The 26,855-nt window shown below is 40.7% G+C and overlaps 1 protein-coding gene and 1 long non-coding RNA gene across 9 annotated transcripts in view; one reads left to right on the forward strand and one right to left on the reverse strand.

The window, feature by feature from the left end:
* nol4lb (nucleolar protein 4-like b) overlaps positions 1–26,855 on the reverse strand; it is a 427,907-nt gene that overhangs the window by 346,608 nt on the left and 54,444 nt on the right. For 2 of the 8 annotated variants that reach the window (XM_043710524.1, XM_043710522.1), the window contains exon 1: positions 23,181–24,151. The exons of 1 other annotated variant lie outside the window; for it this stretch is intronic. In XM_043710524.1, coding sequence (XP_043566459.1) covers positions 23,181–23,465 — 285 coding nt within the window. In that variant the 5' untranslated portion in view covers positions 23,466–24,151. Of the gene's footprint in view, positions 1–22,989; positions 24,152–24,803; positions 25,019–26,855 lie in introns of those variants that run through there. 5 more of the 8 variants (XM_043710521.1, XM_043710523.1, XM_043710520.1 and 2 more) reach the window with 4 other exon arrangements.
* Positions 18,977–22,174, forward strand: LOC122560171. The gene is made up of 3 exons (XR_006314677.1): positions 18,977–19,040; positions 19,215–19,703; positions 21,562–22,174. It is a non-coding gene; the product is annotated as an uncharacterized LOC122560171 (long non-coding RNA).

Genomic DNA, 26,855 nt, shown 5'->3' on the forward strand with positions numbered 1-26,855 from the left:
CTGCTTGGCACACCCTCCTCATTCCTGAAGAAGGGCTTATGCCCGAAACGTCGATTCTCCTTCTCCTTTGATGGCGCCTGACCTGCTGCGCTTTTCCAGCAACACATTTTTAAGCTCTGATCTCCAGCATCTGCCGTCCTCACTTTCTCCATGTTCAAATGTAACAATATACAGGCTTAGGCTGACAAATGGCAAGTAACAGTCATGCCACACAAATGCCAGGCTATCACCATCACTAATAAGAGACAATCTAACCAATGCTCTGTCAATGGTGTTACCATCACTGAATCCCCAACTATCAACATCCTGGCGGTTATCATTGACCAGAAACTCATAGGACTCAGCATATAAACACAGTAGCTACAAGAGCAGATCAGAGACTAGGAATACTGCAGCACATAATTCACCTCCTGACTCCCCAAAACCTGTCCACTATCTACAACGCACAAGTCAGGAATGTGATTGAATATCCCCCATGTGTCTGGATGAGTGCAGCCCAACAACACTCAAGAAGCTTGACACCATCCAGGACAAAGTAGCCTACTTGATTGGCACTACATCCACAAGCATCCACTCTCTCCATCACTGACTCTCAGTAGCTACAGTGTGTACTGCCTACAAGATACACTGCAGACGTTCACCAAAGATCCGCAGACAGCAACTTCCAAACTCACAATCACTTCTATCTAGAAAGACAACGACAACAGATACATGGGAACACGACCACCTTCAAGTTCCCCTCCATGCCACTCAACATCCTGACTTGCAAATATAATGTTGTTCCTTCACTGCTGGAATTCCCTTCCCAAGGGCATTATGGGCGAACCCACAACAGGTGGACTGCCGCAGTTCAGGAAGGCAGCTCACCACCACCTCTTCATGGGCAACTAGAGAAGGGCAATAAATGTTGGCCACTCCCCACAAATTAATTTTTAAAAAATATTTAAGAATACTCATCAGTTTCTCATTCAGATGCCCAAACCCATTTATCTACAGTTAAAACTTTATTTCCAAAAACTAAAAAATTAGATTCTGAAACATGAATTATGAAATAGATATTTGCAACAGGTAAAACTGTTGTGTATTGCATCTTACAGATAAATGGCTGTTATATTAAGATGTAAGGATATTCAGATGTTGTAACCAAGGGTTGATTGTTTACTTTGTCTGTCTGTGTAAGATTGTAAAATAGGAATACATGCCTATGAAATATCCAAAACTAGTCTGTCTGTGACATGCAGCCTCTAATACTGTGCAATGTAATTTAACATTTGTAGGACTGAAAATAATATTTGTATGTAGAGAGTTTGCACATTCTCCCCATGTCTGTGTGGGTTTCCTCCAGGTGCTCCGGTTTCCTCCCACAGTCCAAAAATGTGCAGGTCAGGTGAATTGGCCATTCTTAATTGCCCATAATGTTAGGTGCATTAGTCGGAGGGGAATGGTTCTGGATGGGTTACTCATCGGAGGGTCGGTGTGGACTTGTTGGGCCGAAGGGCCTGTTTCCACACTGTAGGGAATCTAATCTAATTGTTATTTCATGATTACATGCACATATTTCCCAGCTTCATAAGCTTAGGTTTAAACAGTTGGGTTTTTATGGTTTTGTAAAGTTATAGACTTTGATCATGAGTACTCTTTTTTTTTAGCTGAGAATGGAGTGACTGATTCAACTCCTCCCTCCCCAAAGTTCTCCATTTATCTCTTTTTTGAAAAGCATTTCAGGAACATTAACCTCATCCCTTTAAAAAAGGGGTTGTTTAATTACTACTCTCAACTTTCTAGGCCAAGTTTAATTCGAAAATGCAGGAATTTTTGGAACTCAAGAAAGGTTGAGGTTGAGCTGTAAGTTTTGTGGGGCTAACCGCCAAGCAGTGCAAATCATCCAATAACCTGTGTTGATTTGCTATTCATGAGCTGTTAGGTCCTTATCACAGTTAGCTGAGTAATTTACGTATTAATGAGGATGTGGGCATTAAATTTGCCATTTGGAAAAGAAATCTAGGCCATTATCTTCCTTTCTTCATCCCTGTCACCTCCAACACAAGCAGCTGCAATGACCTCACTTTACCACATTGAGCGTTTGGCAAGCTTTAGTAGTGTACAAATTCATAGATCCTCCACTGTGATATTTTGTACACATCGCCAGATGTCAACTATTTCATTCAGCCAGGGAGTTTTGGAACTGTCAGGTAATACAAATAACTCAAAGACATTTTTAAAATACTTGATAGCACTCCAAAATAAAAAAGAAACAAATTTAGCAGGTCTCTGCCTCAGGAAATGTCATATGTGCTGGTGCCAGTTTGACAAGCTGAAATTGTAGTTGGTCTCCATGATCAGAAACTCTGCACTCTGATTTTTTTATTTATAAAGATAGCAGTTATCAAAGTAAGTATGACACTCCCGAGTTATGTTTGAGTTTGTACTTAAAAATTGGTAACATTGAGAGAATATTTCAGTTCAAATAACCTAGCTCCTACATCATTTTCTCACTTTCTTAAGATTCCCTTGTCTCAAATACCACTCCTGAACAATGACCTTATTAGTTGATCTCTCCGGTTTAGCTTTAAACCGTTGTCAAGGATGTCTGCCAGAGTAATACAGAATGTTCTGACCTGTGATTTTCCTTCCTGCTAGGAAAATACCTGCGCTTCTTACCTTCCCTTCGAAGATCCATGTATGATTTAATAATTACTCTATTGGTAAAGACTGAAATGGTCTATGTTTACTAAATTGCTGTTTTAAATGTGAAAATATATTACAGAGAAATTACAACATTGTTAGCATTGATTCTGGCAACAAGTATGAGTCAACAATTTGGTAAATTCCAAATAAAAGCTGTGGCTGACATTTGATTTGAATGATGAATAGCAGCTTAAAATATAATGAAAAATTATATCACTATCAAATGTGAACTTAAGGCTTCTCACATAATGTGGCTTTGAGAGCAGACCAAAGAGGCATCGTTAAGCTGTAGTGGTCTGTATACATTAGCTCATGTACAAATCTCTACACAGGCACACTTAAAAACCCAAAATAGGAAACGAGCATTGCTAACCACAGCCCAAATGCCACTGAAAATCTTAAATCTAATAAAGAACAGATTGTCCAGTCTCCAATTTGAAATGTAGTTCTTAAATAGTGTTACATGGTATTTACAGCACAGAAACATATCTCTTGGCTTCCCTTCCCTTCGAAGATTCACGTATGATTTAATGCTAGGCTCCAGATAAACCTCCTCTCACCCTGCTTCGTCAAACTTATTGATTTATTCATTTGCCCCCACATACTTATCTAACTTCCCTTTAAATATAGAGATATACAGCATAGAAACACATCCTTCAGTCCAACTTGTGCACACCAACCAGATATCCTAAACTGATCTAGTCCCATCTGCCAGCATTTAGCTCCTAGTGCTCTAAACCTCTCCTATTCATGAACCCATCCAGATGCCTTTTGAATGTTGGAATTGAACCCACCGCCACCACCACTTCTGGTAGCTCATTCCATATATGAACCACCTTCTGCATGAAAAATGTTCCCCTTAAAGCCCTTTTAAATCTTTCCCCCTCATCATAAAACAATGCCCTTTAGTGTTGGACCCCCATTTTCCTGGGAAAAAGACCTTCACTAGTCACCCTATCCATGCGTCTCATGATTTTAATAAACCTCTGAAAGGTTACCCCTCAGCCTCTGACATTCCAGGGTAAAAAGCCCTAGCCTCTCTCTGGAACTCAAATCCTTCAATCCCACCAACAGCCAAACCTCTTCCTCACCAACCTGTCCACCTGCGACTCCACTTTCAAGGAACTATGCACCTGCACCTCTCGGCCTCTTTGTTCAGCAACACTCCCCAGGGCCCTACCATTAATTGTATAAGTCTTGCCCTGTTTGCCTTACCAAAATGCGGCACCTCACGTTTATCTAAATTAAACTCCATCTATCACTCCTCGGCCTATTTGCCCATCTGATCAAGGTCCTATTGTACTCTGCGATAACCTTTTTCACTATCCACTATACAACCAATTTTGGTGTCATCTGTAAGCTTACTAACTATCTCTCCTATATTGATATCCAAATCATTTATATAAATGTCAAATAGCAGTGGACCCAGCGCCGATCTGTGTGGCACACTGCTGATCTTAAGCCTCCAGTTTGAAAAGCAACCGTCCACCACCACCCTCTGTCTCCTACCTTCAAGCCAATTTTGTATCCAATTGGCTAGCTTCACCTGGATTCCATGTGATCTAACTTTGCTAACCTGTCTACAATGCAGATCCTTGTTCAATGCCTTGCTGAAATCCATACAGATAATGCCTACCGCTGTGCCTCCATCAATCTCTTTTGTTGCCTCTTCAAAAAACTCAACCATTAGTGAGAAAGAATTTCCACGCATAAAGGCCATGTTGACTATCCCTAATCAGTCTTTGGCTTTCCAAATACATGTAAATCCTGTCTCTCAGAACCCTCTCCAATAACTCAGCCACACCAGTCTACAGTTCCCTGGTTTTCCTTACAGCCTTTTTAAAATAATGACATCATATTAACCACCATCCAGTCTTCTGGTACCTCACCCATGGCTATCAGTGATGCAAAAATTACATCAAGGGCCCAGCAATCTCTTCTCAAGCTTGCAACAAAAGTTTTAGGATGCACTTGATCAGGTCCCTGAGATTTATCTATCTTTATGTGTTTTAAGACCTCCAGTGCTGCCACCTCCTCTGTACTATGGGCAAATTTCAAGACATGACTATTTATATCTCCAAGTTCCCTAGTTTCCAGGTCCTTCTCCACAGTAAGTTCTAACATAAAATATTTGTTTAGTATCTAAACCATCTTCTTTGGTTCCACAAATAGACGGCCTTGTTGATCTTTAAAGGGCCCTTTTCTCTCCCTAGTTACTCTTTTGCCCTTAATGTATTTGTAGAATCTCTTTGGATTCTCCTTAAACTATTTGCTAAAGCTATCTCTTGTCTCATTTTTGCCCTCCTGATTTCCCTCTTAAATACATATTAAACATCCATGTTATTTGATTCATTCATTCCTTGTGATAGCAAGTTCCACATTCTCATTAATTGCAGGATAAATAAGCTCCCCTTCAATTCCCTATTGGATGTACTAGTGACTAGCTTGTATTTATATCCTCCGATTTTGATCACCCATGCAAGTGGAAGCATTTCTCTACTTCTACTCTATCAAATCCTTTCGGCATCTGAAAAGATTTCTTTCAAATAATATGGCCTTCTCTTTGAGAGTTGAATCCCAGTCAGTTCAATCTTTTCTGTTATGTATAATTTCTCACCTCAGGTATCATACTAATAAATATGTTTATTTTATCCCTCCCCTAGTGTGCCTACACCTTATTTTATAATCTTGAGACAAGACTGTTCACAATATTTCAAATACGGGCTAACCAATCTTCTATGGAGGTTTAGCACAATCTCTCTGCTTTCTATTTCTGACTAGGAATGAACCCTGGTGTCCATTTTTTTTAAAAATAGTAACAACGCAGGTTTGTAAGGCTATTAACAATGTAAGTATCTATCCCCCGGCTCCCTCTGCTTCTATATCCCATTTAGACATTTATGTTAAAAACTAACTTCTGTGCACTTTATTCTTCCCACCAAATTATATTACCTCATACTTATCCATCCTGAAGCTCACTTGCAAATTACATTTCTTTTCTGCAAGATGGCCCAGGTAAATATTTGGAAATGTTGTCTACAAATATTGAAAAGTAGGTTTTGCTATGATTGCTATCATATATAATTGTTATCTCAAACATACATCCGTGGTCCATGACATGGAGTTGACAGACCAGCATTACACTACCAAGGACTTATCAACTCTTTTAATATGTCATTTTTCAATATTTTTAAAGACTCCTTAAAATCCAGTTAGACATTGATCTGGAGTTATATTGTGGACAATGCAGAATCCAACCATTGATATCTCACTAAGTACATTTTGGCATCAGAATAGGATTTGACTCATGCTGTGGTTGATACATAATTTCAGATCACTTTTCCCCATCGAATTTATTCCTGTATCAACTCAACTTTCTCTTCTCTTATCCTTGGGTCCCTGCTACTTTTTCAATTTCTATCATAGAATCCCAACAGTGTGCAACATGCCCTTCGGCCCAACAAGTCCACACTGACTCTCCAAAGAGCTTCCCACCCATACTCACTGCCCGACCCTATCCCTGTAGCTTTGCATTTCCCATGGCTAATCCATCTAATTTACACATCCCTGGACACTATGGGCAATTCAGCATGGTCAATCCATCTAACCTGCACATCTTTGGACTGTGGGAGGAAACCGGAGAATCCAGAGAAAACCCACACAGACACAGGGGGAATATGCAAGCTTTACACACACAGTCACCCGAGGGTGGAATTGAACCTGGGGCCTCGGAGCTATGAGGCAACAGTGCTAACAACTGAGCCACCATGCCGCCTAGTTTAAATTGTCCTAATCTGATTCCTTTTCACCACAGGCATCTAGTCCCCCATACCACCAGCCCTCACTGGGACAGTTTTTGTGCCCTCCGGTTCTTCCTGAATGACCCTGTTCTTCATTGCTGAAGTTGTTCTTAAGTTGAACTATATCTCCTTTGACTCTATTCACTTGCCCTAAATAACTGGTGTTGCTATGGGAAACTGTAAGGGTCCTAGTTATGCCTGCCTTTTTGTGAATTATATGGAAAATTCTTTGTTCCAGTCTGAGTAACTTTACATCACTATTTACACTTATATTTTGATATAGTTGCTTTTCTACCAAACCACAAAAGATAACATTCACTTTGCTCCAAATTTTTATCCCTCCCTCAACTTCAAACTGTCCATCACCATCTTCCAAAACTTACATATTTCCTGTTCAGAATATAGGGTGCTGATCAATATCTGGCGTAATGGCCGATGATCCCCACAATTAACTTATTTACACTTCCTCCCATCCAACTTCCTGGAAGGACGCTCCCAGAATTTGCCACATTCTTTTCATGTTCTTTTCATTATATTTTCTATGCCAATATGTCAATATGTCTACTATTTCCCTTAAACAAAAAAATGTTTTTCATTGGAAACATGGTTTACAGACACCTCAATCATGTCCGTTCTATTTCATATATTCTGCCCTCATTGATCCCCATGCTCCCAGACCATGAAAAGATTCCTCTTTTCCTATCATTCATTCACCAACCCCAACATCATTCATCATTTATGCCAGCTCCAATGCTAAGCTACCACCAAACATATCTTCTCCTCCCATTCCAGCATTCCAAATGGGCCGTTCTCTCCACAATTCCCTGGTTCACTCATCCATCAACCCACCTTTTCTTGCAAGCACAAGCAATGCACCACTTGTTTATTTAACACCTCACCTCCTAGCATCCAGGTGTTCCTTCCTAATGATACAAAGATTTATTTGTACTTACTTGAATTTAGGACAATATATTCACTGCTAACTCTACAGATTCTACTATAAAGGAGAGAACAAATGCAGACTGGGTGATCATTTTACTGAACAAGGTCACACATAAGAGTGTCCCTGAGCGTTTTGTAACTTCCCATTTAAATTCTTGCTTCCACTCCTATTCTGACCTCAGCCTAATACACTATTCTAGTAAAACTTAAGGATCAGCACCTCATCTTTCAGTTGGGTATTTATAATCTTCCTGACTCCATGTGAGCAAATACAGCAGCATTACCAGTGTGGAGAAATTCTCTGATCAAGCCATGCTGTATTTTTGTCTCCACTATCACTTTGGATGGTATGTAGAACTTGTCCATCTGATCTAGTATGCAGATAAACCCCTTTTTTAACTGGACAGAATGCAAAAATCAGGAACATGTAGAAAAATAAAGTGGCTCAGGAACAGCCTGTTTTGGTATTTTCTTTTGTCTTGAAACTGTTTGAAATGCTGCTATCAAATTGTACAGAATAGTGCATGTTGTCATGAAAAAAATGGATGAAACTGGTATTTTGATGAACAGCCAAATTTTTCACAAAATCTCATACAGTCCTGTTCTGCTAACAATCTTGAATATGTTAGTGAGATCTGCAAATGTAAGCCAAAGAGATATGTTCTGTTATTTACACTTCTCTTGTAGCTTGCATATGCCAGCAAACTGCCAGCATGGAAACTGCAGTGTTTATAGATGCACTTGATCTGCAAGTAGATGGAACCTTTTCAATGTGACTGTAGTGAAGGTATTCCCAATGGCACTCCTTTGTTGCCTTCATTGTAATATAATATTCTGATTTTGCATCATTCGTACCCTATAAAATTAATCCTCTCTTTGACCAGAGAAGGGAAGACCAATAGGTATGCCAATAGAACTGTTCACTTGGTTCATGAATAGTTCAGCCAAAATACCATTCTTGCCTGGTGCCTTTTTGCTCACTAAGCAATCAGTTAAAAGACTCATGTATTGACTCTCCCATGCCTGTAAGTTTTTTCTCCCTGATTGTAAGCATCAAGAAAATTGTAGTCATGGTGCAGGTGTGACACCTCCATCCCTGATCACAATCGACAATACCTTGCTGGAAATGGAGTCATACAGTCGTACAGCACGGAAACAGACCCTTCAGTCTAACTAGTCCATGCTGACCATAATCCCAAACTAAATTAGTTCTACGTGTCTGCACTTGGCAAATTAGCAGATTACACTATTTAGGGTCCACATGGATATACTGTTTCTTGATGCAGAATTTGATGAATGCATTGAAGAAGCAGCTCCCACCTTTGGTGAGCTTGTGCAACATGTATGAAAAAATATCAAGCTGACGCTATGATCCAGATTCAAGACTGTGGTGCTGGAAAAGCACAGCAGGTCAGGCAGCATCCGAGGAGCAGGAGAATCGATGTTTCAGGCACAAGCCCTTCATCAGCATTCGAATCTGATCTCCAACATCTGCAGTCCTCACTTTCCTCTATGTTCCACATGTTGATTTAAGAAACCTGTATATCCCACACTTTCTGGATGACTTTGAAACATGAATAATTTTTGCAGCTATCAAGAAGAGAAGTTCAGCAACTTTCATCTTCAGTGTGTGGAAAGTTATGCTGGGCATTTCGTGGAAGAATAAAGTAATGAATGCAAAGCTGCTGAGAATGGTGGAATTCATTAATTATTCATTTGCTAATTTGGGCATGTTTGCTGCATGGAAGATAGTCACATACTTAAGAATTAGCATATGTGAGGCTGAGAGTTACATGTGTAGTGCTGGAAAGGCACTACAGGCCAGGCAACATCTGAGGAACAGGAGAATCGACATTTTAGACATAAGCCCTCCATTAGGAATTCCTTGACTCTGAGCTCCAACATCTGCAGTCCTCACTTTCTCCTGAGTTACATGGATAACACATTTTGAAAGGTGGTTACACTGCACCTCAAGGATGAAAGAAAGGAATAGTCCAAGAGAAACAGGCAGAAAATGCAGGATTCCCCTGAGGTCCCACTCACAAAATAGTTTTCCATTTTGGAAACTGATTAGGCCATGCTCCTCAAGGGACTCTGGCCAGATTCAACCTTCTGGCACCACAAACAGCCTATCGTACAGGAGTATAGGGAGAAGAAAGCAGGAGTGTTAGTGATAGGAACAGTTAGGGGAACAGACAGGCATTTCTACGATGGCAAATGTGACTCCAAGAGGATGTGTTGCCTCCCAGGGCCAGGATCAGAAATGTCACTGAAGAGCTACAGGGCATCCCAAGTGGGAGTGTGATAAGACAGAAGTCATGATATGTGCTGGTACCAATGATAAAGATAAAATGAAGGATGAGGTCTTGCAACAAGAATTCAGGGATTTAGGCAGTGGCTTAAAAAACAGGACCTCAAAAGTTGTAATCTCTAGTGTCACATTCTAGTGAAGTAAGAGAATAGTGCAGATAAATATGTTGGTCAAGAGTTGGTGTAAGGGTGAGAGTTTTAGAATCCTGGATCACTGGGACTGTTTCTGGGGAAAGTATGACCTGTACAAGTGGGATGGTCTGCACTTGAAGCAGTATGGGACCAACATCCTTGCAGGTAGATTTTCATTATAGAATCCCTACTGCGTGGATGAAGGCCATTCAGCCCAACAAGCACACACTGACCCTCCAAAGAGCATTCCACCCAGAACCACCGCCTACCCTATCCCTGTAACCCTCCATTTCCCATGAGTATTCCACCTAAACTACACATCCCTGGACACTATGGGCAATTTAGCACAGCCAATCCACCTAATCTGTACATCTTTGGACTGTCAGAGGAAATCGGAGCATTCAGAGTAAACCCACACAGACATGGGGAGAACATGCAATCTCCACACCAACAGTTGCCCGAAACTGGAATCAAACCTGGGCCCCCGGTGCTGTCAGGTAGCAGTGCTAACCACTGAGCCACCATGCTGCCTGTGCCACTGGTTCAGCAGCAGGGGTGGGAGGATGGGTATGACACAGAGTGTTAGTACAACAGAGCCACACTGTACTATAGTAAAGAAATCAAGATAGAGAGACCTCAGCCATATTCAGTTTCAAGGGAATAAGGCAAGATTGGATTACTTTGATGCAATAAGTATTATAGGTAAACAGATGAATTAAGGGTGTGGATTGTCCTGTAGAATGATGATAGTATTGCCATCATGAAGATGTGGTTCAGGGAGAGGCAGGAGTTCAAGGTGCAGGATCTTCAAGCAAGACAGGGAAGGCTGTAAAAGAGGAGGTGGTGTAGCATTATTAATTAAGGAGTCAATTACTGCAGTAAGAAGGGATGGTATCTTGGAAGGATCTTGAAACAAGGCTTTGCGAGTAGAGTTTAGGAACAAATGGTGGCATTCACATTGCTAACAGTATATTGTTGGTCTCCAAAACATCAGCAGACAACAGAGCAGCAGATATGTAAACAATATACTGAAGCGTGTAAAAATTATAATAATAGGATAATTATATTGGGGTTTTCAAATTCCCAACATTATTTGGGATATTCATAATGTAAAGTGTTTCGAGGGAATGGATTTCTTGAAGTGTGTTCAGGAGATCCTTTTATGTCAATGTGCAGAAGGTCCAACAAGAGATGGTACAGAGCTGGACATAATTCTAGGGAATGAAGCCAAATAGGATGTTCAAGTTGGCACTGGGGGAACATTTTATTGATAGCGTCCATATGGAAAAGGAAAACGTTGGTCTACAAAAAAAATTTTTGGATTCGGATTAGGCAGATTTTATGTAAAATAAGTCAGGATCTGATCAAAGTAGACTGGGAACAGCTTCCTGTGGGAAAATCTACAGCAGAATCTACACTGGTGTTCAAAAGGAAATGGGGCTCCCTTAAGGGTGAAATGTACAAGCCAGAAGTCCAGAGAACGCTTGATGCTTCAAAATATTCAGGACTGGATAAGAAAGCAAAGAAATCCTTTTAGCTGGTACAAAGGGAGCCAATCAATGGGAGCCCTGATGGAATATAGGTATTGCAGGGGAAATCTTAAGAAAGCAATTAGGTGAGCAAAGAAGGACATGAAGGAAAGGGAGAATTCCTAGTTATCTATAAACATATTAAAGGGAAGAGGATAACCAGGGTAAGAGTAGGACCCATTAAGGACCAAGGGAGCAATCTATGGAACCAAATTATATTGGCAAGGTGTTAATAAGTACTTCACATCTGTCTTCATTTGGGAGGAGGAGGATGTAGGAGGAGGGACTGTGAGGTTTTTCAGCAGATTACATAGTGACTGAGGAGGAATTGGAGGTTTTGGCTTAAAGTGGACAATTCCCCAGATCAGGATGAGTTGTATCCCAGGCTGCTGTATAAGGCAAAAGAGGATTTTACAGCCACTCTGACCCAACTTTTAAAATCCTATCTAGCTACAGGGAGGGGGTCCCAGAAGACTAAAGGATAACTAAAGTAGTTCCACTTTTTAAAAATTGTGGTAGAGATAAACCAGGGAATGACAGACCAGTGAGTCAAATGGGACAGAAACTGTTGGAAAAAATTTCGAGGAAAGAATGAATCCCCAGTTGGAGAGGCAAGGTTTGACCAGGAATAGTCAACATAGGTTTGTCAGGGGTAAGTCATGTCTAATGAATTTGATAGGAGCTGGGGCTGTTTTCCCTGGAGCATTGGAGGCTGAGGGGTGACCTTATAGAGGTTTACAAAATCATGAGGGGCAAGGATAGGATAAATAGACAAAGTCTTTTCCCTGGGGTCAGGGAGTCCAGAACTAGAGGGCATAGATTTAGGGTGAGAGGGGAAAAATATAAAAGGAACCTAAGGGGCAACTTTTTCATGCAGAGGGTGGTACGTGTATGGAATGAGCTGCCTGAGGAAGTGGTGGAGGGTGGTACAATTGCAACATTTCAAAGGCATTTGGATGGGTATATGAGTAGGAAGGATTTGGAGGGATATGGGCCGGGTGCTGGCAGGTGGTACTAGATTGGGTTGGGATATCTGGTTGGCATGGACGGGTTGGACCGAAGGATCTGTTTCCGTGCTGTACATCTCTATGACCCTATGATTCTAGGTGATCAGATATATAGATGAGGCTAGTGCAGTTGGTGCAGTTTATGTGGATTTGAGCAACGTCTCTAACAATATCCCACCATGGGAAACTGATTACACATGGGATCCAGGATAACTTGGCAAATTGGGAAAATTAGCTGACTGAGAGGAAATAATTAGCAGTGATAGCAGGCTGTTTGTGTAAGTGGAGGCCAGAATCCGGCGATCAGTGCTAGGTCCCTTATTTTCTGTGATAAAAGGAGATGATATGTTTATTTGTAGCTAATATGAAAATTGGCCCGATGGTTGCTAGTGAGAAAGGTGGTGTTAGGTTACAGGAAGATATAGGTGGGCTGGTCACAAGACCTAAGAAATTGGATCAGATCTGTCTATCATTCAACAGGTTCATGGCTAATTCAACATTCCTCACATCCACTTTCTTGCATTTTCCTTATAATCCTCGACTCCCCTCCTAATCAACAATCTTATCTATTTCAGCCTTAAATATGTACAAGGACTCTGCCCCCACAGCTCTCTATGGCATGGAGTTCCAAAGTCTCTCTACCCTTGGAGAGAAGAAATTTCTCTTCATTTCACTTTCAAATTGGCATTCTTTTTTTTTGATTATCCCGCCAGTCCCAGACTCTCCCATGAGAGGAAACATCCTCTCAGCATTTACCCTTTCAAGCCCCTAAGAATTGTGGGCAGCACGGTGGCACAGTGGTTAGCACTGCTGCCTCACAGCGCCGGAGACCCGGGTTCAATTCCCGCCTCAGGCAACTGACTGTGTGGAGTTTGCACGTTCTCCCCGTGTCTGCGTGGGTTTCCTCCGGGTGCTCCGGTTTCCTCCCACAGTCCAAAGATGTGCAGGTCAGATGAATTGGCCATGCTAAATTGCCCGTAGTGTTAGGTAAGGGGTAAATGTAGGGGTATGGGTGGGTTGCGCTTCGGCGGGTCGGTGTGGACTTGTTGGGCCAAAGGGCCTATTTCCACACTGTAATGTAACCTAAACCTAAAACAAAATCCGATATGTTTTAACGAGTTCACCTTTCTCATTCTTTTAAACTTCCCAACTTGTTTAGCCTTTGCTGATAAGACAATTCCTCCATTTTGGGGATCATCCCAGTGAGGAGAAAGTGAGGTCTGCAGATGCTGGAGATCAAAGTTGAAACTTTATTGCTGGAACAGCACAGCAGGTCAGGCAGCATCCAGGGAACAGGAGATTCGACGTTCGGGCACAGGCCCTTCTTCAGGAATGAGCAGAGAGTGTTCAGCAGGAGAAGATAAAAGGTAGGGAGGAGGGACTTGGAGGAGGGGCGTTGGAAATGTGATAGGTGGAAAGAGGTCAAGGTGAGGGTGATAGGTCGGAGTAGGATGGAGGCGGAGAGGTCAAGAAGAAGACTACAGGTCAGGAAGGCACACAGGCCTAGTCAACCCACACCTACCTTCCCAGGAACCCGACTTGAACCTTTGCTGCATTCCCTCCACAGGAAATATACCTTTTCCTCGGTAAGGAGACCAAAACTGCGCACAATCTATGTGCAATATCACAAAGGTCTCATATAGTTGCAATAAGACTTCCTTTGTTCCTGTGAACAAATCCTTTCCGGATCCCTCCAGCCCGGCACCGCCTTCCTGTCCTGCAGTCTTCTTCTTGACCTCTCCGCCTCCATCCTACTCCGACCTATCACCCTCACCTTGACCTCTTTCCACCTATCACATTTCCAACGCCCCTCCTCCAAGTCCCTCCTCCCTACCTTTTATCTTCTCCTGCTGATCATCCCAGTGAACCTTCTCTGAACTGCCTCCAATGAAATGATGTCTTTCCTTACACAAGAGGATCAAAGCTGCTCACAGTATTTTCCTTACACAAGAGGATCAAAGCTGCTCACAGTATTCCAGATATGGTTTCATCAGCACCTTGTACAGTTGCAGTAAGACATACTCCAGCTCTTGTTGGCAAATGGGTAGATCAGAGGCAGATGGAAGTTAACCCTGAAAAATGTGAGGTGATGCAATTTTGACATAACAAGACAAGGCAATACTTAATGAATGGTAGGAGATTAGGGAACTCAGTAGAATAGAGAGATGTTGGGGTGCTTATTCACAGATCCCTGAAGATGACAGGATAGATTAATAGGGTAGTTAAGAAGAGATATGGGAAACTTGGCTTTATTAGTCATGGATTTGATTATAAGAGCAGGATTGCAATTTTGAAGCTGTCCAAAACTTTGGTTGGGCCACTGCTGGAGTACCATGTCCAGTTCTGGTCATCTCACTGTAGGAAGATTGTGATTGCAGTTGGTACAGAGGAGATTCACCAAGGTGTTGCTTGAGATGGAACATTTTACAGGCAGAGGCTTAGGCTGTTTTCTTTGGTGCAGAGAACACTGAGGGGGATCTGACTGAGCTGTACAAGATTATGAAGGGCATGGGCAGAGTGGATACAAAGTAGCTGTTCCCCTTAGTTGAAGAGCCAATAACAAGGGGGTATAATTTTAGGGTGAAGGGCAGGAGGTTTTGAAGGGATCGGAAGAAAGCATTTTTAATCCAGAGGGTGGTGGGAATCTGGAATGCATTGCCTGGGACGGTAGTAGAGGCATAAATGCGCACAATCTTTAAAAAGTAAACAGATGAGCACTTAATGGCTATGGACCAAATGCTGCAAAGTGGGATTAGTGCAAGCTAAGTTATTGCAAACTCAATGGGCTTAAGGCCCTCTTCTGTGCTGTGTGACTCTCCAACTGTACGATTGTGTAGTGAGTTAGCTGGGATCTTCAAGAGCAAAGATAGACATTGATGGAAATACTCAGGAGGTCTCTCATCATCTGTGGAGTCAAAGCTGAGTTAATGTTTCGGGTCCAGTGACCCTTCTTCAGAACTGGACCTGAAACATTGACTTTGCTGTGTCTCCATAGGTGCTTTCAGACCTGAGTTTTTCCAGCAATTTCTGTTTTTGTTCCTGATTTCCAGCATGCAGAGTCTTTTTTTTAATTCATTTTTTTGTGGGATGTGGGCATCACTGGCTGGTCAGCATTTTATTGCCCGTGTTTAATTGCCTTTGAGAAGGTGGTGGTGAGCCGCCTTCTTGAACTGCTGCAGTCCATCTTATCCTTTAAAAATTCTTCCAACTATGATATGAAGGCCCTAAAGATCTACTCTTGCTCCTAGGTCACAACAAAGAAAAATGACAACATCATCTCAGTGTTCCACTGTGACAATCTGTGATGACGTCAGCTTGACAACGGACACCAACATCAGAACAATAACCCTCAATGACACCTGTGGGAACTAGTGGAGTTGATGGCATGGTGGTATTGTTAGAGTAGTAATCCAGGTAATGTTCTTGCACACAGATCTGAAAACCACCATGGCAAATGTAAAACCTTATGCTAACTATTTAGTAATTATTGTAAAAACCCAGCTGGTTTACTGATGTCTTTTAGAGAAGGAGAACTGCCATCCTAACCTGGTCTGATGCATGTAACTCCAAATCCACAGCAATGTTGTTCACTGTTAATTGCCCTTTGAAATAGCTAGCAAACAACTCTTGCACTAAGAGCATTTAGAGATATGCAACAAATGCTGGCCCACTTACATCCCATGAATGAATAAAAAAAAATGGCAGAATCTGCCACTCATAAATTGTCTTCTTCAGCTACCAATAAAATTGCTGAGAAGGTACCCCATACACAACAAATTTGATTTTATACTTGTCTATTGTCTTACAACAGAAAGTTGCTGATGATCAATCTTCCTGGCATAGTATTAAGTTCACTATTGCAGGTTACAACCACTGCTCCCATTTATCTGCTGTTTCTCTCTCACACAGGTCACTTCATGACCTTCTGGACATTTTTTGCATTTACCTTGCTATTTCAAGTCATTATGAGTTTAAATCCACTCAAATACTTTGCATCAGGTTGAAATAGGTAGTTCAACCATATCACTTGATATTACTCAAATCTCAGAGAAGCTAATATCTGGCTCACAATGATATTCCTTGATTTTGAATATTTAAACATTTAACATTAAACATTAATAAGTTTGCAGATGACACCAAAATTGGAAGTGTCGTGGACAGTGAAGAAGGTTACCTCAGATTACAACGGGATCTTGATCAGATGGGCCAATGGGCTGATAAGTGGCAGATGGAATTTAATTTAGATAAATTTGAGGGGTGCATTTTGGGAAAGTAAATCTTAGCAGGACTTATACATTTAATGGTAAGGTCCTAGGGAGTGTTGCTGAACAGAGACCTTGGAGTGCAGGTTCATAGCTCCTTGGAAGTAAAGTCGCAGGTAGATCAGATAGAGAAGGCGGCATTTGGTATGCTTTCCTTTATTGGTCAGAGTATCAGTACACGAGTTGGGCAGTCATGTTGCGGCTATACAGGACATTGGTTAGCCACTGTTGGAATATTGCATGCAATTCTGGTCTCCTTCCTATTGGAAGGATGTTGTGAAACTTGAAAAGGTTCAGAAAAGACTTACAAGGATGTTGCCAGGGTTGGAAGATTTGAGCTATAGGAAGAGATTGAACAGGCTGGGGCTGTTTTCCCTGGAGCGTCGGAGGCTGAGGGGTGACCTTATAGAGGTTTATAAAATCATGAGGGGCATGGATAGGATAAATAGATAAAGTATTTTCCCTGGGGGGGGGGGGGTCCAGAACCAGAGGGCATACGTTTAGGTTGAGTGGGGAAAAGTATAAAAGGGACGTAAGGGGCAACTTTTTCACGTAGAGTGTGATACGTGTATGGAACGAGCTGCCAGAGGACATGGTGGAGGCTAGTACAATTGCAACATTTAAAAGGCATCTGGATAGATGTATGAATAGGATAGGTTTAGAGGGATATGGGCCAGGTGCTGGCAGGTAGGACTAGATTAGGTTAGAATATCTGGTCAGCATGGATGAGTTGGACCAAAGTGTCTGCTTCCATGCTGTACATCTCTACAACTTTATAACTCTATTTTAAATTAAACTAATAATCCAAATGATACAATCTCAGAAAAAAAAAGTAAGAAGCATCATTGTTTTATAATTTACAAGAGGAGGGCTGTGTAAGCTGAAAATGACTGTTGGTATCACAAACAAATGCTTAAAGCTATGAGATTGTTTTCCTCAATGTTTAACGTAATGCAATGACTAACCATATGAATGGGTTAAATGTCTCCTAAAACTGCTACAAAGGAATATCATACTAATTCCAGGTTGATGCATTTTCTTTGAATGAAGCACCAGGATTTTAAACAAAAGCTATCTGACAAAAAAAACACAAAATGCCAGAAATACTCAGCAGGTCTGACAGAATCCATGGAATAAGAAACAGAGTTAATGCCTCAGGTCTGTGACCTTCTCAATTGATCAGAGAATGAGCAAAGTTAGACTTGTAATTGGTTTTGAGTAAGTGACAGTGGAGAGTGTGAAGAAGCAGAAAAGAGAGGATGTGTGAACAGAAGTAAAAACAGAATGCTGGAGAAATGCTACAGATCTGGTAGCATCTGGTGAGAGACAAAGTTAACATTTCATGTCCAATATGACTTCTTCAGAATTGAAGAAACTGTATCTCTACGTCTCTTCTCCAGTACCATTAGCATTCCTTTTGCTTTTTGCTTTGGGCACTGCTACCATCTGTTCTACTTGCTCTTCCTTCTCTCTTTTTCAATAACATAAAACCCATCACCTCCCCAGCTTCCTTCAGTTCAACTTGAAACACTGACTCTGTTTCTCTCTCCACAGATGCTACTAGACACCATCCATATAAATGCAGAGTAAATGAATTATTAAAGGAAAAAAAAGAGAAAAACAAACCAGCACAAATAAAACCACAAAACGAAGTGGGGACAGAGATTGTGATCTAAAATTGTTTGTATTGACTCTTGAAGGCTAAGTGTTTAGTCAAAAGACAGGAATGAATTAAAAGTAGGACTAGGCCACTCAGCCAATTGAGCCTGCTCCAACATTCAATAAAGTTTTAAAAATTTCCCTCATCTCTGTCTTAAATAGGAGGTCCTTTATTTTTAAACAGTGATTCCGGTACTGTTCTGAAATGCTGTTATTCAAGCTTGTGTTTATCTTAGTGGAACATTGCTGAAGGCCAAGGCCAGAAATTGAGAAAAATAATGTCTACCTTGTTTCTGCTCTCATCTTTCTGCCCTTGGCCTGTTTCAAATGAACCTCAGTTCAAACTTGAGGAATAGCAAATCATCGTTTCTGGACTCAACACTGACGTTCAACAATTTAGTTTGTTATTTCTAACCGATTCTGTTCTTTCTCTTTTGCTTCATTCTACCCTACCCCACTCCATTCAGACAATAGCTATCCTCCCATTCACACCTTTCTACAGACATCTTTTATTTCTTTACTTGGCACTTTGGCTTTGCAAGATGTCTTCTGTTATTTAATCTCTCTTTCATTTCACCTTTTCACAGACCTTCTCTTTCATTCTTCTCATCTTTCCATCTTTCACTTGCAAAACACCTATTATGTATTCATATTTTTTCAGAAAATGTTGGAGGAACACAGCAGGTCTGCCTCATCTGTGGAGAAGCAAAGGTAATGTTTGGAGTCAGATATGACATCTTCCAAATGGTAACTTGTTTCTCTGCATAGATATTACCAGGCCTGATGAGAATATACAGCATTTCCTGTTTTATTATGAACATTTGAAGCCTCCATTATGTTTTGTAATATCTATTTACTTTTGTTTTTATTTTTTTCTGATACTAGAATGGCGATTATAAGTAAGGAACTGCGGGATGAGAGGCACCATACCGTCCCAGGAGAGGTTCCCAGAGACAACTTAACACGTCCATGGAGTTTTTTCTGTTTCCCTGCGTTCTTCAAAGTCTGGCACGTTTAATTCTATCAGTCTTGTTACTTCTTTCAAACTATTATTTCTGCCCTTCACATATTTAGTAAATTTTGCAGAGCACTCTACAAAATACCACTCAACAAAAGACGGGAGCATGCGTCCTGAAAAATTCTTAAACCTGAAATGTTATCTTGCTGTCTTGTTTCGCCTCCGTTGTCTGAATGGCTGATGAATATATTTTTAAAGTTGGCTTTTCCTTAATTTGTTTTCATTTATTTTTTGTCTATTTAGGCCCAGGTCCTGTTTGGACTTTCAATATTACCATTGACGAAAAATTAATTTCTCATCAACCTGGAAGAGTCGCTGTGCCCGGAAACGTGGAGAGGAAAGTTGGCCTTTTAAATGTGAGTTTTTAAATAATGCATGATTATAATTCCAATTTTTACTTACTGTTCTGAAATTTCAGTTTTCTGTGTATACGGTTTCATTTCGTTTATGTATGAGTCATAAAGAATATTTATTTTTATATTGTTCTCCGCCCCCCCGAGCAGACTTGCTTTTTGTCCGCTTGTCATGTCATTCTGTTGGGTTAATTGGGCCAAATTGATTATTTTTTGGTGACTATCGTGGAATGTAAGGGCCTCGACGAGTTGTGGCAGTCAAATTTGTCCTACTGCTGTGTTTGGGTGCTCCTATTGTCGCTCCTTCGTATTTGTTTAATTAGCCACATTGGGCCATTTGTCCTGTGCACAACCGTAAAGAGCGCGCTGTGGAAGGGGAAAAAAACATTATCGCAAGGCTCCCATTAAAGTTAATTCCTGAAAAAGCGACTGGAGCCGAGTGCCTGGGTCCGCTCTGCCAGCAGACAGGTAATGAGTGTCTCTATGGTAACGCCAGTGTCTAGATGAGAAGTAGGATCCTGGTAGGCGAGCTGTAATCCCACAGCATGCAATGTGGAGCTGTGCAAAGAGCAGCTCCGAGCAATAGTTCCATATATTGTGCATGTCAGGACTTCAAAAGAGGTGTACGAATATAATTTTATCTCTGCATTCAAAATCGCCTTAGTGTTATTTGGATAGATTCGTATACAGATCGAGACAGTATGTTGCGATAAAAATAGTTTAGTGTAAACGTCGATTTTATCTTTGTCGAATCAAATAGATGCATTACATAATCAATGAGAGATGTGTGAATCAGTGATAGAAAAAAATGCGCTGACAGCGTGACCTAAAATCTTTTTGTATACAGTATTTACTTAGCCGACATATAAATAAAAATGTAGGATAACTGAATGTGTTGGTACAAAGTTGTTGCTCAGGTACTAGCTGAGTTGGATTTGGCATGATGAAGGCCACTGATTCCCATTTCTCATAGCAACTGAAAAGTTAGTGAAATTTGTGTGCTTACTGCATTAGACTTTTTGGTGGTCGTTAAGCAATGGACCTAATTATAAATGGAGGGATCACGCAGTCACATTCCTAACATTCTGGAAACACTCCCAAATCCCAGAATATTTTTTTAAAAATGACATTTGGCGCTTGATGTTATAAAACCAATGGAATCCTGGAAAGAGATCCTCTAAACAGCAGTGAAAATCCCCAATCCTATATAATAAAAGCGGAACTTTACTCATTCTGTCACACTAAAGTGCTGGCCCCGTCCATGTCCTACCTCTGCAGGAAAGCGTTTTCCTTTAACTTATCCTCTTGATTAAGTAGAGTCCTCTTAATTCAACTGTTGAATCTAAATCGATGTCTGCATATAAAATCTAATTCCGTGACAAGATCATTGCGAGATGTTAGTGCCTCGCTTCTGCTTCAGATAAGATACTAGCCCCTTACACCAAACATTTCTTTTTTCCTCAGCTTATCACACTCTGCCTCCAACTCTCAAAACGGTAGCGCTAAAGCTTGAACCTACCAGCTCGGAAACAAAACTAACCGTTTTCGAGCCTGTAGATCACTGACCTAATTTGTAAACTATGCAAAAGATCCCCGGAAATCTACTTGATTTCAGACAACCAAACTGAATCGGTACGTTTAAGTACTTAACAGCAAAGACACAATAACATCTGTCAAAGAGCAAACACCAGCACACTGCTCGCATGGTTCATTTCTATTGTCAATATTTAATAACTGCTTGCGCATAAAACCTAACTTTTTAAAAAGTGTATATACTTCCAGCCGAAATAACACTTATTTAAGATAGCCTTCTATAACAATGAAGTGCACAATTTGTCACTATCCATTTGGCCTCCTGCAGAATCATGAGCTGGGACGCAAGAGCTTGTTGCCAAGCAACGAAGTACATCAATGTACCGCAACCTGACTTCTATACTGTCTGTTACCTATTTCGTGATTACTTTTGAAATAAGCAAAAGGTTAGTGTTAAATCAATCTACCTACATATATCCATTATGTGTCGATAATGTTTATACCTCGATAAACAAAAATATCAATTCAGAAACAAAACCATTGAGATTTGGTTCCAAATTTCCCCTATTAATTCGTTTTAGTCCCAGGCGTATTTCTGTTTTTCACTTGTGGTTTCCACTGTTCTGCTCTCCGAGGACTGGCTCATTTACCTAATTATAATGAACTAATCAACTAGGTGTTTTGCACCGCTCATCGAAGTGCAATGTACCTGGCCAGGACAATGCTAATGCAGACTCATTAGTGACTACTGCAAGCAATGGAAAATGCTGAATAGGAGGGGGTGGGGATAATTAAAACAAGACGAAACAACGAAACGGAATGGAAATTAACAACATGGTTGGGCACCATTTTTAAAGATCAATACGATTGACTTTTAAATCCCCCTCGTGTTCCTCTTATGAAACTGCCGCTCGTTTTACAAAAAGCGAAAGGATCCCGTCTTCTCCCAAATAAGAAAACGGAAGATCTAACTGACACGAGTACTATATGTCAGACAGTGAGGTGGAGACTAGTCACAGAAACCATGCCACTTAAGATGGCACTGAATAATAACAAAAACGAGGCGAAGATGGAACAGAGACAGGGGGAGACGGTCAAACATAAAAATAAACACAAGGACAATGTATATAAAAGCATTATAGAAATAAACTAGTAGAGAGATAGAGAAAAAATACAGACTGATGGGTACAGGGAGCAGGAAACAGTCGATGTGTGCCAGAAGGCATCGCGACAGCACATCACTGCAGAATGGTATTCCAGAACATCGACCTATGGCTCAGTGCTCTTCATTTTTTGTATCCCGAATAAATTCTTATCAGTTGTTTCGCAGACTATTACCCTCCCAAAAAACAAAAGGAAATTGACGAATCACAACTTAATTTCTCTTACAAATAGATTCTGTTCTATGTCGGCAAGGACGTAATTTTGGAAACTTAAACAAACTTGCAATATCATTCTGAGCAAGGGTCACTGGACCGAAATGTTAACTGTGATTTCTCTCCACAGATGCTGCCAGACCTGCTGAGCTTTTCCATCAATTTCTGTTTTCGTTTCTGATTTCCAGCATCCGCAGTTCTTTTTATTTTGCAATATAATTTTGCAGTTCAATTAACATATCGAGCTATAGATTTCATCTTCATTCGGAGTTCATAACAACTATATTGTCATAACAACTATTTGTTTTCTTCCGAAACGATCCAACAATAATTTAAGATCAGATGTCGGGTTCCAAAATTTAGAACGACCTTTCATTTACCTTCTTTTTGTCCAGAGACAGTGGCCAGGTGTTCAACATTAAGCAGTCATGCACATCAGTACGTGACAGCCGGAGAGAGGGCCGCCTCAAATGTAAAATTAACACAGCACAGTAACTACCCAGACTTTAAGACAGACAAAACATTTATTGACCAGATATAAATAAATAAATTTCCCACTCTGGAGACTAACCGTTGTTTTTACTGGTACGTACACCGCTGGTTTTCCGGCAGCACCCTTTTTCTGATCGCCCATCCCCAGCTGGAATCCCTTCGATTTCACCCAAAATTTGAATTTGGCATTATCGACCGAGCTGAGCTCTACTCCGCTCAGGAGCTGCACAATCCGGTCGTATTTTTTCCGAGTGACCGTCTTTGTTTTACCCGAATCCCCGTAGGTCCTCAGACACCAGTCCTGAAAGTGACTGTACATGTCGCGATCCCCGCTGCACTCCCAATCGATCGCTTTGTTCGCCATGTAGAAAGGAGGTTGGGGAGGGGAGGGGAAGGGGGGGGGCGTGGAGGATCTTTACACCTTCGTAAAAAATCCCCCTTTCAAAAAAAAGGGAGAGAAAATGGGCTCAGTGAGTGAGCACTTCGGTGGTTTTTTTTTGTCGCGGAGAATCTCCTCACCGCCCCCTAAATAAAATTGCAACACAAGCTTACAGAGATCGGCCGGATCAATAAATCTGATGGCCGGGCATGGTCACTGCGATTGAAGCAGCGAATCTAGTAGTGAACTACAGCTTGTTGCAGGTTGGATAGGCTGGATTTGAGAGGTTGGGGGCTGGCCCTAGGGTCCGGATGAACCGCTCTAGGTGATGGTACACTGTTAGAAATGCGCCTCCAGAGGGGTCTCTGTTCCTGGTCCAACCCCCCTTCCTCTTCCTTTTCTCACCCGCTGACCTGATTGGACGCAGTGACAAAAGTTTCTCGGGTGACAGCCAATCAATGATGTCACGGCCAGATGTCCCATTTAGGAATGCGACGGAGTGCGCCTGCGCAGGCTTAGAATGGAGCAAGAGGGGCCAGTCCTCAGGGTTTAGGCTCTTCTTACTGCGCAGTGCACCTCTAGTCTGCAACAAAGAACATTGCCTTTAGTTTAGAATATAGAATTTAAAATTGCATTTTTTTTGTTAAACCCGTGTAGAGCATCGTTAGTATGCCCTCTGGAAGTAAGTATTGTATGGACGACACTGATAGATGTGCTAGGAATATTTTTAGATTTAGATATGCATTTGAAAGATATACTCTCTGTTCTTTCCTCTTGAATCTACTAATTTAAGAATATGGACAATTTAATGCTCATCATTCCAGCTGATTGTACATGTTAATGACAAAATATGTTCCAGAACACACATTCAGGGTTTACAACCTCTCTTGTCACACTTCCATTTCTCAAATCTTTGGTTTGAAAATATAAAAAATCGGTCTAAATGTGAGAATCTATGTAATTCAGTGTCCTAATTAAATATGAATTTACCATTTAGCACTTCAGAGGCAAATTTTTAGTCTTTGTGTTTTTATTAATTTAAAAAGTTATTGTAGACGTTTCTGTTCATTAAATATATTGTAAGTAGGAAAACGAGCCTAAACAATTCATTTAAAATTAACAAATTTGAACTGAATTAGAGAAATCGCAAGTGTTGACTCTTTAAAAATTATTATAATTGCACTTCTTATTTAAAGCTATATTTAAGATGTTGTTACTAGGTTTTAGCGGACACGGCAATGATGATCATTGACAGATAACGTGGACAAGTAGGATAGGCAGTTCAGACTCTGCTTCTCCTAGTAAATAGAACATCCAACTAACCTGGAAATGACCGTTCGTCTGTTGCCATGGCTGCATTGCCGTAAACATTAGCTGAGTGCAAATCCGCAGTTCTAACATGCTTTGAGTGGTGTTTTGTCAGAAGCTTATTTGTAGAACTGAAGTTGCCCGCGCGGTTTAGCTCTCACTCTCACGAGAAAACAATTAAATGTTCAAACGCACGACAGTGGACTGGATCCCCGCAGAGTCAACATATTGACAACTATTTCCTAATAATGTTTCTAGTCCCAACTTTGTTTAAGTCTAATATTACATCATACGGTATTCTTTGTACTTTAGCATGTCCAATTCTAGGTGAGTTTTACTTTTAGAAATGTTAACAGGAATTCTGCTGATCGCAACAGATATGTTGATGAATTTACTAATAAAGTGTAACATTTGCTACCTTATTTTATGTCAATTTTACTTTTGGCCATTAACATTCATGTGTTTTAATTCTGTCCTGATCGTCAGTTAGAAATGATTTCTTGTTAAATTTTCAGCAATTGTGCCACAACCGTTTGTTTTCTTCAGGCATCATCACATGTGCAGCAGGCTGGCAGTATGTGTTGGCATCGAGAAGCTGTTAATAGATAAGATAATGAACCAAACAAAACAAAACTACTCCACAACATGAACGATACGCTATATATGTTTTAAAAAAGATAACCTAGAATGAACTCAGGGAAATAATCTAATCTCGGGGATCAGATGTCAACCATGAGCCAGTTAAGCTATATGCTTGCAATTTGTGTGGACAGGATGAACATCTTGTTTAGTTTATTGCCTTGCAATTATTCCCAGGAGTAATTGCTGTATGCACTGAATCCTAGAATGCTATCATACTCTAAAATCACAAGATGCACTTTCCATATTACATGTATCTCGGCCATGCCATTCTGAATAATGTTCAAATTTTGAATTAATGCCCCACACATACCCAATTAATAAAACTGTGCAAGAGTTTGTAATTTATTCTCTACTTGAATGTTTCCTGTAACAATTGTTATGACCAAGATGGAAGGTATACATTAGCTTTCTCTAGTCTCACTTCTGCATGGGTGACAGTGTAAATTTAATTGTTTTACTCAGTTCCTCATTTGGCCTATAGTATGTTTCCTCTATAGTAGATTTAGAATAAAAAGATCCATCAACCAAGTTTATTTAATAAACTTAAAGTTGTTGACACAAAAACAGAAATTTCTGGGAAAACTCAGCAGGTCTGATAGCATCTGTGGAGAGGAAGCAGAATTAATGTTTCAGGTCCAATGACCTATTTTTTATGAAGGGTATAGATAGGGTTAATGGTAGTTGTCTTTTCCCTAGGATGGAGAATTTCAAGATTAGCAAGCACATTTTTAAGGAGACAGGAAAAAGACATGATGGGCAATTCTTTTGAGGGTGATTCATATGTGGAATTAACTTCCTGAGGAAGTGGTGGATGTGGGCATACTTTCATTGTTTAAAATACATTTGGATATGTACATGAATAGAAGACTTTGGCGGGATATGGGCCAGGAGCAGACAGGTGGGACTAGTTTCTTTGGGGATTATGTTTGGCATGGACTGATTGGACTGAATGGTCTGTTTTCGTGCTTTATGACTCTATGACATTGTAAAACAAAACTTATTTCATGAACAACACTAGTTGACACACAATGTTAACACCTCAAAATAAGCCAACATGCATATTTCAAGTAAAGGGGAAAATGGATTTGTTTCTCTGCAGAGATTAACTTTGGAAAAATAAACACCTTGGTCAATAATGATTATTTCTTGAAGAAATAAAGGACAAAGTGTGGAATGTTCAGATGGCTGCCATTCTGGCATTCTGTCACACATAGGCAAATCACTAGGTGTGCATCTTTTTTTGAGATATTCACAGCTGCAGCTTACTCAGGAAAACAGTAAGGAGAAATCTTCCAGGCAAGCATCAAGAAGACAATCAGGTTTCACACTTGGCTACCAGCAAGAGTGTTTCAGAAAGGCAAGTTGGGCAGTTTTTTGCTCAGTAGGCTTTCCCCTAACTTTCCCCTCAGTAGGCCAACCCATCTC

The sequence above is a fragment of the Chiloscyllium plagiosum genome, chromosome 20 (genome assembly GCF_004010195.1).
Source record: "Chiloscyllium plagiosum isolate BGI_BamShark_2017 chromosome 20, ASM401019v2, whole genome shotgun sequence".
Lineage (NCBI taxonomy): Eukaryota > Metazoa > Chordata > Chondrichthyes > Orectolobiformes > Hemiscylliidae > Chiloscyllium > Chiloscyllium plagiosum.